The sequence below is a fragment of the Myodes glareolus genome, chromosome 3, assembly GCF_982192425.1.
Source record: "Myodes glareolus chromosome 3, mMyoGla1.1, whole genome shotgun sequence".
NCBI lineage: Eukaryota > Metazoa > Chordata > Mammalia > Rodentia > Cricetidae > Myodes > Myodes glareolus.
Genome location: NC_142028.1, coordinates 75,690,572 through 75,703,704, shown reverse-complemented (window position 1 = coordinate 75,703,704; position 13,133 = coordinate 75,690,572). Strand labels below are relative to the sequence as shown.

At 49.3% G+C, this 13,133-nt stretch overlaps 1 protein-coding gene across 3 annotated transcripts; it reads right to left on the bottom strand.

Moving 5' to 3' along the window:
- Positions 1-8,797: 8,797 nt before the first annotated feature.
- On the bottom strand, positions 8,798-13,133 carry Artn (artemin). Of its 3 annotated transcripts, none has more exons than XM_085698788.2 (4): positions 11,353-13,133; positions 11,153-11,279; positions 10,678-10,816; positions 8,798-10,578 (listed from the first exon to the last, which is right to left on the bottom strand). In XM_085698788.2, exons 2-4 carry the CDS (start codon positions 11,210-11,212, stop codon positions 10,103-10,105), a joined length of 675 nt encoding a protein of 224 aa, XP_085554914.1. In that variant the 5' UTR covers positions 11,213-11,279; positions 11,353-13,133; the 3' UTR covers positions 8,798-10,102. The 3 variants fall into 3 exon arrangements, with proteins under 3 accessions (XP_085554914.1, XP_087760806.1, XP_087760807.1); XM_087904680.1 differs by having other exon boundaries at positions 12,564-13,133; XM_087904681.1 differs by having other exon boundaries at positions 12,922-13,133.

Genomic DNA, 13,133 nt, shown 5'->3' with positions numbered 1-13,133 from the left:
AAAAAAAAAGTGCTGCGGATCTGCAACCAGGAAATCACATCCCACATACACTTGTGTTTGTGTGCGTGAAGGGGGGTGGGGGGAGCTCATATAAGATTTTCATTATATGTTGTTATGCCTCGATCTGCGAAGTCCCCAAAAAACCAACAAGGAGACCGAGTCCCATTTGTAAAAGCAAAGAGCCTTTATTTTGTGCAAGTTTGCAAACTCGGTCTCTCTACATGTCCAACGTATTGAAATAAACGGAGAGCCCTAAGCTCAGTTAAGAGTTGGGTTTTTATAGTAGTAAAGGTGGGGGTGAGGAATTTCTGAGGTTCAGGACCCCTGATTGGCCGACATTTGTCTAGAGTCATCCTGTTGAGTGTGCTGGCAGGTGATCCTTTTTACAATGGTTGGAACATTAGGCATTTCCTTTAGATGGTCTGTTCTTGGGTGGTGCTCAAATAATCTCAATTTGTGGTTCTTTCTGCAACCAGGTGTTGCTTCAGGGTAAACTACTGAGACTCAGGCCTCCATTAAACTTATCGATGGCTGAGTCCTACTCTGGCAGGTAGTAATGGTTGGAAGGAAAGAACTTCCTTTGGGTGATCTGTTTTTATTTAGCTTATCATGGCTGGCTCCTACAATATATCATGTGAATAAGAGTAGCTTACAACTTTACTCTGGGTTCTGCTCTCTACTCCTCAGTGATGGGTTAGTTTGCTTTGAGATGGAGTCTCTCAGTGAGCATGGTGGCACATGCCTTTAATCCCAACACTCAGACAGAGACAGGCAGATCTCTAGAGTTTGAGGCCAGCCTGGTCTACAGAGCAAGTTGCAGGACAGCTAGGTCCACACAGGGAAACCCTGTTTCTGAAGGAAAAAAAGAGAGAGAGGGAGGGAGAGAGAAAAGGTCTTTGGCATCCCAGGCCAGCTTCAAATTGCCTAGAAAGTGGAGGATGCTTTTGACCTGAGCCTCCTACCTCCATCTGCAGAGTGCAGGGATTACTTGAGTGTGCCACCAAGCTGAGTGTATGAGGTGCTGTGATAGTACCTAAGCACCCTATCAACGGAACTACATCTTTGTTTGATTTTGAGACAGGATGTCACTACATAGCACAGGCTTGAGGTAGGTATTTTTTTATTTCCTGTTTAGACTTGATTGAAAAACTTACATATCTTTCTAGCCATGAGGTTATAGCTTCTTTTGGAGATGGGTAAGAAACTGAGAGATTTATCTAGTGAAGCACAAGCTGAAATAATTCATGAATAAGGCCTGACCCGTTTTCTTCCTATTTGCAGTTAAGGACTCATTCAACCATCCCCTCTTCCTGTTAAGGTACCTAGACAATTGATTGCAGGTTTGGAGACCAATGAGGATAAATCCCTCCTATGTCCTGTAACAAATGTCTCCTCCTTAAGATTTAAAATGCTGGGGCTGGAGAGATGTCTCTGCAGTTAAGAGCACTGACTGCTCTTCCAGAAGACCCAGGTTCAATTCCTAGTTACCCACGTGGGTATGAATAGGGTTGGAGATATGAATAGGGTTGGAGAAGGTTCAGTGATTAAAAGCACTGGCTTCTCTTAGGACCTGGGTTCAATTCCCAGCACTCACATGGTGGTTCACAAGTATCTGTAGCTTTGGTTCCAGGGCATCTGACACCTTCCTCTTGTCTCCACTTGTACAAGGCACACTATGGTGCACAGACACTCAAGCAAAACATCCATACACATAAAATTAAAAATTAGGTAAAATGTCATATGGAAAAGTGAAGGTATCGGGGCTTTGTTGAGTCCCATTAGAGGAAAGCTACTTCCTCCTGGTCAAAAGATTAGAATCTGGCTTCTCTTCTGGTTCTGGGTAGAACCTGGGTAGAACCTGACTCAGCAGGTAAAGGCACTTCCTGCCAAATCTGAGGATTTGAGTTCAGTCCTGGGAATCCACATAGTGGAAGAAGATAACTGATTCCAAAAACTTTTCCTTGGCTCTCCATGTGTGTACACGTGCCCCCCAACGCAGGACATAATGATTGAATAAATAAACAAACGGAACTTTCAGAAAGTTGATCTAGTTGGACCTGTCAGTCAGCTGGCTAGGAGACCACCTCTGAGGAAAGCTGACTCACCTGAAGACAAGCTAAAGAGAGGTGGGAGGAATAATTACTCCTTAATGGGATAAGGTCCTGAGCCCCTCAGGAAGCTTCTCTCACAGCAGTGGCTTGTCGATCTTGTCAATTTGGCATTTGTGCCCAGGTTTACCTAGATGCACCTGAGAAAGGAGACTCAGTTGACGAATTGTCTCGATCAGATCTTCCTGTGGGCGTGCCTGCCCAGCTGGCCTGCTTGAGTTAGACTCTGAAAGTCTAACTCCTTGTGTGTCTCGTTTTCAGATACTAGCCCAAAGCCTAAGCATGCTGTCTCTGAGGCTCTGGACTTCCTCACTGTTTCTCTGAAGACACCCCCGCCTTGCTTTGGCTGCTTGCCAACCTCCTTGCCTAACTCAAAAGGCATAACTTGGTCTCCTCTTTGGCTCCCTCCTCCCAGCAGTGGTCAAGATTGTCAGCATCTCTTCCACTGCTATTCTCTCCGACTCTATTGAAAAAGACCCCAAGCTTCCTTCTGTGTCTGTTTTAAAATTATTTTCTTAAGGCTGGGCGGTGGTGGCCCATGCCTTTAATCCCAGCACTCAGAAGGCAAAGGCAGGCGGATCTCTGTGAGTTCGAGGCCAGCCTGGTCTATAGCGTGAATTCCTGGACAGCCAAGGATGTTACACAAAGAAACCCTGTCTCGAAAAACCAAAAAGATTTATTTATTTATTACATATACAATGTTAGAAGAGGCCATGGGATTTCATTATAGATGGTTGTGAGCCAACCTGTGGTTGCTGGGAATTGAACTCAGGACCTTTGGAAGAGCAGTCAATGCTCTTAACCTCTGAGTTATTTCTCCAGCCCATAGAATTATTTTATCAATGAGAGTAAAAACTCAAAAAAGAAGCTCCTGATTCTCCCTTAACATTCCCATTATGTTACACAGCCAATAATCCATCAGAAGGATACTGTCTCGGTTCGCTTTTAGTAATAATCCATCAGAAGGATACTGTCTCAGTTTGCTTTTAGTAATAATCAGTATCAGAAGGATACTGTCTCAGCTTACTTTACTGTTGCTAAGTCAAACACTGTGGCTTATACATTCTGATCATAGTCCGCTGTAGAGGGAGGGTGAGGCCAGAAGCAGGAAGCTAGAGGCAGAAACTGAAGAAGAAACCACAGAACGCTGCTTCCAGATTCAGTTTCCAAAGTTCGCTGCTAATGCAAGCCAGGATCATTTGCCCTGGGGTGGTACCACCCACATCAGTCATTAGTTAAGAAAATGACCCACAGACATGCCTACAGGACAATTTGATGGAGGCAGTTTCTCAACTGAGTCTCCTTTTCCACATTTGTCTAGGTAAACGTAGACACAAATGTCAAATTGACAAAAACCAAGCAGGATACACACCTTAACCGAAGCTGCTGGAAACCCTTCGGTGGTCCCAGGGGAGAAGGTCGGTGGTACAACATGTAAAGCTTTGTGAGGGATCTTAGGCCCTTGTCTTAATCTGTATTCTCCCCAGATTTGCAAAATTTCTGATCCTCCTGAAGGTATGCTAGCCTATCTCATACTTCCCTAACTGTGCTGCTTCTGGTAGACTCTGTGTTGGGAAAAAGTCAAATCAGTAAGGAGAGAGAAGCTATGCAGAAAGCTGAAATTGAGTTTAATGTAGTTAAACTTTAAAAAAAAGTGTTTTAGGCTGGGTGTGGTGGCATATACCTTTAATTCCAGGAGGCAGAAGCAGGTGAATCTCTCTTAATCTGAGGCCAGCCTGGTCTACATAGTAAGTTCCAGGACAGTCAGAGCTATGTAGAGAGTCCCTGACTCAAGAAACAAAAATAAGAAAAAATAAAAGAAAAATAGCGTTTTATTAGCATATATCAGTTATGTATAATGGACTTCATCGTGACATTTACATACATTAATAATGTTATAACTAATCTATTTTAATCATAGTCATCTCTCTTGTCCTCCTCCCACTGATATCCTTTTCCCAACTAATCCTTTTTCTATTCTCATAGTGTATTGGTGTGTGTGTCTGTCTGTCTGTCTCAGTGTATTCTGATAGGGTTGGTTACAGAAACATGGACACCTTATCACTGAAGAACATGTCTCTCCCTCCCCCACGAACCAATCATTACTGTTTATAGATCCTCACAGGAAGATGGAGCTGCGTGAGCTCCTCCGTGATCCATGACAGGATATTGATGGACTAAGTCTTGTGCAGATAGTTGTAGCTGCTGACTTACATCCTTTGCTCCCCTTCTTCTGCTAGTTCTCCGAGCTTTGGAAGGTGTGATGCAGATGACCTACTTACGGCTGAGCATTCAACAGTCCCTTATACTCATCACTGACCTATTGTAAATCCCTGCAGTTACTGCTGCCCAGAAGCTTCTCTGACCAAAACCAACAGCAGTACTAATCCGGGGGCATAAATATAGTTCTTTAGAAGGCAATTTGCTGGGCACATCATGTCAATTTTTGCAAAAGAATGGACAGACTTGGCTTCCCCATTAGGGCCTCTGACTTTCCAGTCATGAATTTTTCACTAGGGTTTACAATACCAGATATGAATTCTCCCTTGTGCAGTGGACCTCAGGTTTAATCAGGAAGTGAGTGGTTACCCCCATACCAAGTTTGCCACTATTTCACCAGTGGGTACATCTTGCTTGGCAGGTCAGTAGTGCAGCATGTGGGGCTCACAACTAAGGAAGACTGTTGATGATAGTTCTCTTCCAGCAACCTTCATGGAATTGTTGGTACTAACCAGGGAGGAACCTTTCTTCCTCCATGTCCTACAAGCCAGAATGCAAGGTGTCTTCAGCAATAGTTTTAGCATCTAGTTTTAGTGAGCCATCAACAGAAGCAGCAATTATGGTTTTAGGGCCAGTGGATAAGCTCAAGAGGTCAAGGATGTTGCCTAAGTTTCTGACTTGTGCCCTCAGGTAGAGGTAGCTGAGGAGGGGCTACCACTGTGGTGGGGAAGAGAGGAAGGTTATTGGTGTGAAGCATGGAGGGTGGCCAAGGATGGAGAGCGGAGCTGAAGACATCAGGAAGGTTTGTGACGCTCAAACAATGGATCATCATTAGATCATAGGCTTAGGGCTCAGAAGGGTCGAGGATGAAGGTACAATGTGAGCATGGAGGTGGGGACTGTACCCTGAGTGTGTAGAATGCTGGGGGGTGGTGGGTTCAGTTTTAGAGCCCTAGGGTCACATAAATGCAGAGAGAAGAAGGGGGGTGCAAACATGGTCAGAAAGAGCAGCTGGAGTAGGGGAAGGAGAGGGGAGGGGCTGGGATCCAGTCAAGGTAAGTTTTCTAGGAAGCACCATTGAGGTCCCTGAGACCTCGGGAAAGTCTCTTGGAGAGCACTCGGAGCAGACATCACCACCCCTATACCCTATAAAAAAGGTCTTTTTATAACGTGATTCTATCCAAGTCAGTGTAACTACAGAGGAGGAGATGTGAAACAAGAAGGTTGAAGTGTGGCGTGGATTATAAATAATTGACTAAGTCCTGATACTGGAGCCTCAGAACAGTCACAGCGAGCAATCCAGCTGCAGGAGGGACCTAGAATAGGGCATCACATGGGGACCAAGGACTCCCCGGGACCTCTAAATGAGCTTCAGAAGGTGCCCCCTGCACCCCTTACGTGTACTGACTGGATTTATGTATCAGTCACTTTTTCAGCATTGGTGTGGGGAGACAGCCCATAGCTCTCACAGGGTCTTCTTAGAAGGTTCTGCTTCCAAAGAAGGTTGGGACCCTTCTAAGAACAACAAAGGTACAATCGTGGGACTCAGTCTCTTAAATCTTTTTTCTCAACTTTCTTTCCACCCTCTCTCCTTTTCAAGACGAGACCCCCAGTCAGTCCCCAGACACTACACCACAGGGATCTATGGCCAGGGATAAGTTACGGCTCCTTTGCTGAGAGTCACTGGCAAGGGCTGTCTGCCGGAGCAGGTAGCTGTGTGTGTTGGCCGGTGGGGAGTGGAACCGAGAACCATGCATTCCAGATAAAATGGCCTTAGAGGAAGGTTTGAGGTGTTCCCTAGGGGTAGAAAAATACATCAAAACTGTTGTAATTTTCTGATCTGTATGCTTTCAGAGGAGACGCTGCTAGCAGGTTCCAGGAAGATCATTCAAGGGGAAGTACAGAGCTATAAATGTAAAATAGAGACTAGAATCGTAATGCACGCCACCAGAAGTCCCAGAGTGCTGCCTAGGCTGGTCATGTGACTGGTTACCTCGCCTAGCTAGTAATAAATCAGGTGCAGCCCTGCGGTCCATGTCTTTGAAGAGAAAGCATCATTTTCAAGAATGACTTGGCAGCTGGACTTGGAAAGGAATGCTGATTTTTTTTTTTTTTTTTTTTTTTTGTGGGAATGAATCTGTCTCGGAGAGGATGTTAGCCGGTAAGCAGAACGCAGCTTTCAAGCTGGAGGTGGACCTTAATCCCTCAAGGATTGGCAGCTTGGAACATATCAAGAGGTAATGCTTAGCCAAGCATGGCTGATCATGCCTGTTACCCTTGGGAGGCTGAGGCAGGAGGACTCTACAAGTATGAAGCAAGATTGAGGTAGAGTAAGAACTTAGCTCAAAAGAGAAACAACCCCCCCCCCCCCAAAAAAAAGAGAAAAAGCAACAGAGCTAGCGCTTGGCTTGGGCTGAGATCTGGCTCTGTCACTGTGAGCACTTTCGTGAGTAACCCAGAGTAGCAGTGCCCACTGAAGGCTTTAGGCACTAGGCTCCAAGTCTCATTAGCAGGGTTCTCCCTAACCCAAATCCCCTTAGAACTGGCGGAATGTTCCCAAGCTCTTCAGCCAACCCCCTGTGAACCATAAGGCGCTGTTACTCTTTACTTTGGGGAGTGTGTGTGTGTGTGTGTGTGTGTGTGTATAAACAGGAATTTCAATCAGTTAGGAAAGGGGCTAAGGGCATGTCTGTGGGTGCAAAACCCCCAGTTTGGAGAGCATCTAGAACTGTGGCAGAGACCGCAGAAGAGAGCACAGGCCTGGATTGTCTCATGGACCCAGAACAGGCCCACCCTCTAAACTCTGGCTGCTGCTTTGCAGTCTGGGCGAAGGACTCCTGTGGCAAAGCCGGCAGGCTTGCAGGCGGATGCGAAGGACTCTGCGGACATTGTTAAACGGCTGGGATCCTACCTTCAACTGCTCCTGCCTGTAGTTCTCACATACAGCTGGCTGCAGCTGCAGTGCCAACGGCTCTCCCAATCTCTTCTACCCAGGCCATCCTGCTCTGCTTCAGACAAGCACGTCTCTGCCTCCCAACAACTTCTGTGTTGTAACACAATCCCTCAGACCTGCCATCTTTTCCAAATGTCCCCATCTTGGAGGTCCGGGAGCTGGTCAGCTGGTAAAGTGCTTTGGCACAAACATGAGGAGTGAGGGCCTGAATTTGCTCCCTCAGTACCTATGTTGGAGCTCATTGCTGAGTCTGAACAAGTAGGCTCTATGAGTAAAGGTACCTGCCACCAAGCCTGATGACCTTAGTTTGATCCCTGATGGGGAATCTTTGTTAACCAATTATCTTTAAGAGGTGGGACCAAGTTAGGGTGTGGCTTTCTGGGACCTGAAGAAAATCAGCTCAGCTGGTGGCCCAGGTGCGCAAGCTCTCTCTGTGTGGTTCCCTCGCAGTACAGCTGAGCTTGGACTTCTCGTTCCTGTTTCGTGAGTTTTCCCCTTATAATAAATAAAAATATAATTGTTTTATCTTTTAGCTAGCCTGGTTATTTCCCGAATCGAGCTAACGTCAACAGATCCCCATGATCCCACAGCAGAAAGAGTGAGCTGACTCCTATAAGTTCTTCCCTGACTTCTAAAGGTGTGCACATTCACCCACACATACACACAAAAAGATAAACAAAATGCAATGACATTTTTTTTTTTAAAAAAATTACATGTCTGTAATTCCAGAGCTGGGGAGGTAGGAACAGGAGGACCTTTGGATTTTCTGGCTAGCTATTTTAGCCAAATGGGCCAGCTTAAGGTTCAAAGAGAGACTATGTCTCAAAAGTTAAGGCAGAAAGCAGCTGAGGAAGGAAGACACAGGCTGACGACCTCTGGCCTTCACACATACACGCATGCCCATCCACACAAAAATAGAATGTGTCTGGGGCTGGAGAGATGGCTCAGTGATTAAGAGCACTGACCGCTCTTCCAGAGGACCTGGGTTCAATTCCCAGCACCCACATGGCAGCTCACAACTGTCTGAAGATCCAGTTGCAGGGGATCTGACACCTTCACACCAATGCACATTGAATAAAGTTAAATAAACAATAAAAATATTTTAAAAAATAGAATGTGTCCTGTCTTGTTTTAAAGAAGAAAAATTACACTGGCCTCTTCAATATAAATGCCTTGGACCAGGGAAAGAGTTTTTCCTTCCTTCCTCCTTTCTTTTTCTCTTTCAGACAGGGTTTCATGTAGCCCACGATGGGCTGGAACTTGCTGTGTAGCTGAGGGTGACCATGAATTTATCCTCCTGCCTCCATACCGCAAGAGCTGGATTACAGGTGTGCATCATCACACCTGATTTAAAACAGTTTCAAAAGCTACACAGAAAAGCTCAGATGAGTGCACTGGCCTTTAGGAGATGACCCGAGGACAGCGTGAAAGACCGGGGACAATGCTGACTTCCTTTCCAGGAGAAAATGTATCCCTCTAGCTTCCAGTTGTTTTTCATACCATTAGCCACACTGAACTTAAATGATTGATGTCATTTCTTATTTATTGTCTGTCTTTCCTGGGTAGAACTTAAGGACAGAGATTATGCTCCTTTCACGTCTGTTTCTTTTTTTTTTCTTTCCTTTTTGAGACAGACTGTCATGTAGCCTAGGCTAGCCTGGAACACAATATGTAGCTGAGGATGCCCTTGACTGTTTGATCCTTGAGTGCTGGTATTACAGGCATGTGCCACTACTCCCTACTTATGCGGTGCTGGACACCAAATCAAGGGCTTCAAACACACGAGGCAGGTACTCTGCCACCTGAAGTACATCTGCAGCCTTAGGGCCTGCATAGTAGCTGACCTCTCACTGGCCGATGTTTATTGGGCGAATACATGAATACGCTTGTTTGTCACCCCAAATTCACGTTCTGCTGAGACCCTCAGGGCTTTCCTGCCTTTCTATCTTCAGGAGGCTCTGTGCTTCCCTCCTATGAACAAGCACCCCGGTTTCCCTCTCCCATCCTTAGCTCTTCAGATGGTCTCTCGCCCTGGGCTCCTTCAGGGCTTGACTACCTGTCGCAGAAGCAGCATGTGTGCCTGTCAGGGAGCCTTTGAAACAGGTCCTTGCATGGTAAGACACCAACGTTGACCGAGTGGGAGAAAGCCTCAAAGGTCACAGGGCAGCCTTTCTCCACAAAGGTTATATAGTTTATTTTCCCACAGGTAACCCAGGCCCCAAGTACTGAGGACTGCGCATCTTTGTCACCCAGCTGTGCCTCCCATCCCAGAGCCATTCGATGGGGGAAAGCAGTAGGTGATCCAGGTCAACACTGTGATGGCCAAGTCAGTGTGAACTATGGAAGTGGAGAGGTGGGGGCACATCTTCATCCAGCCTCTTCTACCCATCCCCCGTGTCCAGGACAAGATCTGACAAACCAGCCAAGTAAATAAATAATTTAGAAATAATAAATAGGGCTTCGGCTTCCACAAGTGAACACATGGCTGGCTTCAGCACAGGCTCTTCCAGCAATGCGACTACAATGTATCTCCTCAAAATTCATTCCCCAGGACCTGGGGCCATTTCTGAATTCTCCCAGAGGAGTTCTCCTTAGCTGAGGTTTCTGGTGTCTGTAGAGCTGGGATCCATGAGCACCTTGGAGCTGTTAGTCAGTGGTTAGTTAGGTCATCTCTTCTGCCTCGATGTATGCCACTCACCGGCCTAGGGCCTGAGCTCTACAGCCTCCATTTCCGACTGAGGTTCCTGACTAGCGAGGCCGGGTGGGGCTCTTCCAGGCAGGGCGACACAAGGGTTCAGTGTGCAAAGGCTTGGTGGTCATCCTTAGCCCAGACAGCCGCAGGCAGTGGCGGAGAGGTGGTCCACGGTCCTCCAGGTGCTGTTCACGTCCATGAAGGAGACAGCCTCATAGCGGGTGGGCCGGCAACAGGGCTGGCTGATTGGCCGGGACCCAGGGGGCGATCGCAGGGCCCCGGCGCCCAGTAAGCTGGCCAGGCTGAGGTCGTGCGGGGAGCGTGCTCGGCGGCACGAGCCGCTGCAGAAGCGGAAACGTACCAGCTCGTCGGAGCTGTGGCCCAGGCCAAGCGCGCTCACCGGCACCAGCTGCGAGCGCAGGCGGCAGCCGCGCGCATCCGTGGCCCGCGTGCGGCTGCTCCGGGTCTCTGCACGCGCGGCGCGTACCCCGCGGAGCGCAGCGGGAGGAGATTGGAGCGCGGGACCCGGCGGCGGGGGTGCGGGCTGGGGAGACTGTGGCGGTGGTGGCAGGGCTCTTTCGCTACACAAATGCGCAGTGCGATCCCCTGGAATGAGACTGAGTCACTTACGGGGGTGGGGGTGGGGGTCTAGGACTAGCCTCGCTCCTGTCCCACCCTGTCCCACCCTGTAGCGCTCTCACCTACCAGGCAGGTGGCCAGTGGGGGGCGCCAGGACCGGCGAGGGACCATCGCGAGCGGAGGGGCTGAGGGACATGGGGTCCAGGGAGGCCTCTGTGACGCTGCTCAGTAGGGCAAGAACAGCTAGGATTGGCCACAAAGCTGGCTGCAAAGAGAAAAGAGGAAACTCAGGGAAGCACAGGGCACTCTGGAGGGCTGTCTTGTCTGTAGCTCAGATCAAAGACCGCTCCTGATGGGTTCCTATCTGGGCTGCTGAGTGTAAGGAAGGGCTTAAGTTTAGCAGGCATTTGGCTGCTTCTGGGAGCCCAGGGGAGGAATCACCTGAGGGCACTAACCATCCAGAGAAATCCTGTTCTTTTCCTCCTATGCCTGGCTCCTCCCTCTTGATATTTTCCCTTTAATAACTGACCCCCTGCCCAGCTATATTCTATTCTCTTTTTCCCAATTAAAGTTTGCTGGGAAATGCCAGGGAATGGCTCACCTGCCACCTAGGCCGGAGGCAGTGGGGCAATGCAGTAGAGTCTCCAAGTCCCAGTTCCATCTCTGTCAACACCAGGAGCTCCCATCAGCCTTCGTGGGCCTGTTTCCCCACCTTCTCTTTGAGACAGCTGCAAATTGAAGGAGGGGTTAGTTATCTTTTGGGGTATTAGTTCAGTATCCACTTCAGTATCTCAAAGTTACCTGGAGCTTAGGTAACTAGAGGCAGCCCAGAAGCAGTAGCGGCACGGAGATGTGGAGATGCGATGGGTGCTTTGCAGGATTTCCTCTTTCACAGTTCCACAAGTTCCGTGGCTCCCTTTTCCAGATTGACAAACGAGGCTCGGCTGAGCTCAGAGATTGTCTAAGGAGGTGGGGGGGGGGGATTCACACAGCTGTGGTCCTGTCTTCTAGAACCCTTCTGTGCTGTACTTCAGGGCAGAAGGTACCAGAGTGGCTGGGGAAAGCAGTAATCGGACACCCTTAGCTCCACACTCAGCGTTCTCTGCAAACACCGGGGAGGAAGCAGAGCTCTGGAGAATTGAGAGCCAGCCAGTTGGTCACTCTGAGTTGTCTGTTGACTGGGAGCCCAGGCCTCTTGCAATCTCTGTTCTGGACCCAGAGTCACCTGAGTTCTCTCTTAGACCCACAGATGTCCCCCCCAAGAGCCTGCCTGTTATCTGGGGGGGAGTGATGGGCCTTCTGAAAACACAGTGCCTGGACCGTGGTTTCCTGTGGCCACCAGGGGGCAGAGTTTGCCAAGCCTGCGGACTAAAGGAGCAAGGGGAGGGGGGCTTTTCCTCTGCACGTGAACATCCTCTGCACGTTCAGTTCTGAGCCATTCCCAGGAGGACCAGCCAGCCCTCCACATCAGCCCGGTCTCAGAGGACTGTAACACTCTGAGCGCTAGCCATCTGGGCCATCAGCCTTCTGTGCTTGGCATCTTAGCCTTGCTCCTACGAGTTTCCCCCATGAACTCTATCCTTCCTGACCCTAGCCGGCTTTACTGAACACTTTTTGTGAGCCGACCTCCTGGGGCCCCCAAAACCTTTAAGAGTCCTCATTAGCTAGTCTCCTCACGGGTCCCAGATGTTATCTTCCATCCTTCTGCTAGCACACAGAATACATGGGGCTGATCACACGACACATGTCTTCCAGGCCTTTATCCAGGAAGTGGTCCTCCAGGATTAGTTGTGTACCTGTTGGCTAACTAGACTCAGATCCCTAGAGACCAGGCTAGTGACTATCTCCCCAGATGGAAGAAAAGTCAGACTAGGCAGCCTTAGGGGTATCTGCGCTAGAGGGAGCCCAGGAGCAAGTCCCTCGAGGGCAGTTCAGATCAGTCTCCTTCCTTACCATCTGGGATATTTGGTCCTCCAACCCTTGCCAACCCTATCCACCAGCCCTATACTCACCAAGGGGGTCCTTCTAGGTACCTTTCCTGGGACCAGTGCTGGGCTTTCCCCCGAAGCTCAAATGGATCATGCCCAGAATTGTGCACCTGGTAGCGCCTCTTTTAGCCAAAAGTGGGGCCTTGGCAGCCGGTCTGTGCCCTGTGGCGGCAGCGGGAGCCTCATATTACAGCCAGCCAGGAGGGCTAACACAGTCCAACAGAATAGCGACAAGAGGGACTGGAGGGACTGGGAGGGGCAGAGAGCTGCGCTGAGAGCCCAGAAGAGAGAGGCTGAGAGAAAGGGGGAGGAAGAAGACCTTTCTGGCCCCCTTTCTGCCCTAGGAGCGTCCATCAGGGGATGGGCAAGAAGGTTGGCTTACCTCGGGTGCAGTGCTCCGAGACCCAGTCGAAGCGAAGGCTGCGGCCCGAGGGACTTGTTGCTGGCAGAGCCCGCGGGCCGCATCTGGGGGCCGAGCCCAACTCCATCCCTCAACAGCCTCCTGCCCGCCGCCGTCCGGTGTCAAATTCCAGTCCCAGCGTCACCAGATCCCGGGGTGGGGCCCAGAGCGCCCCCGCCCCGCCCCACCTTTCA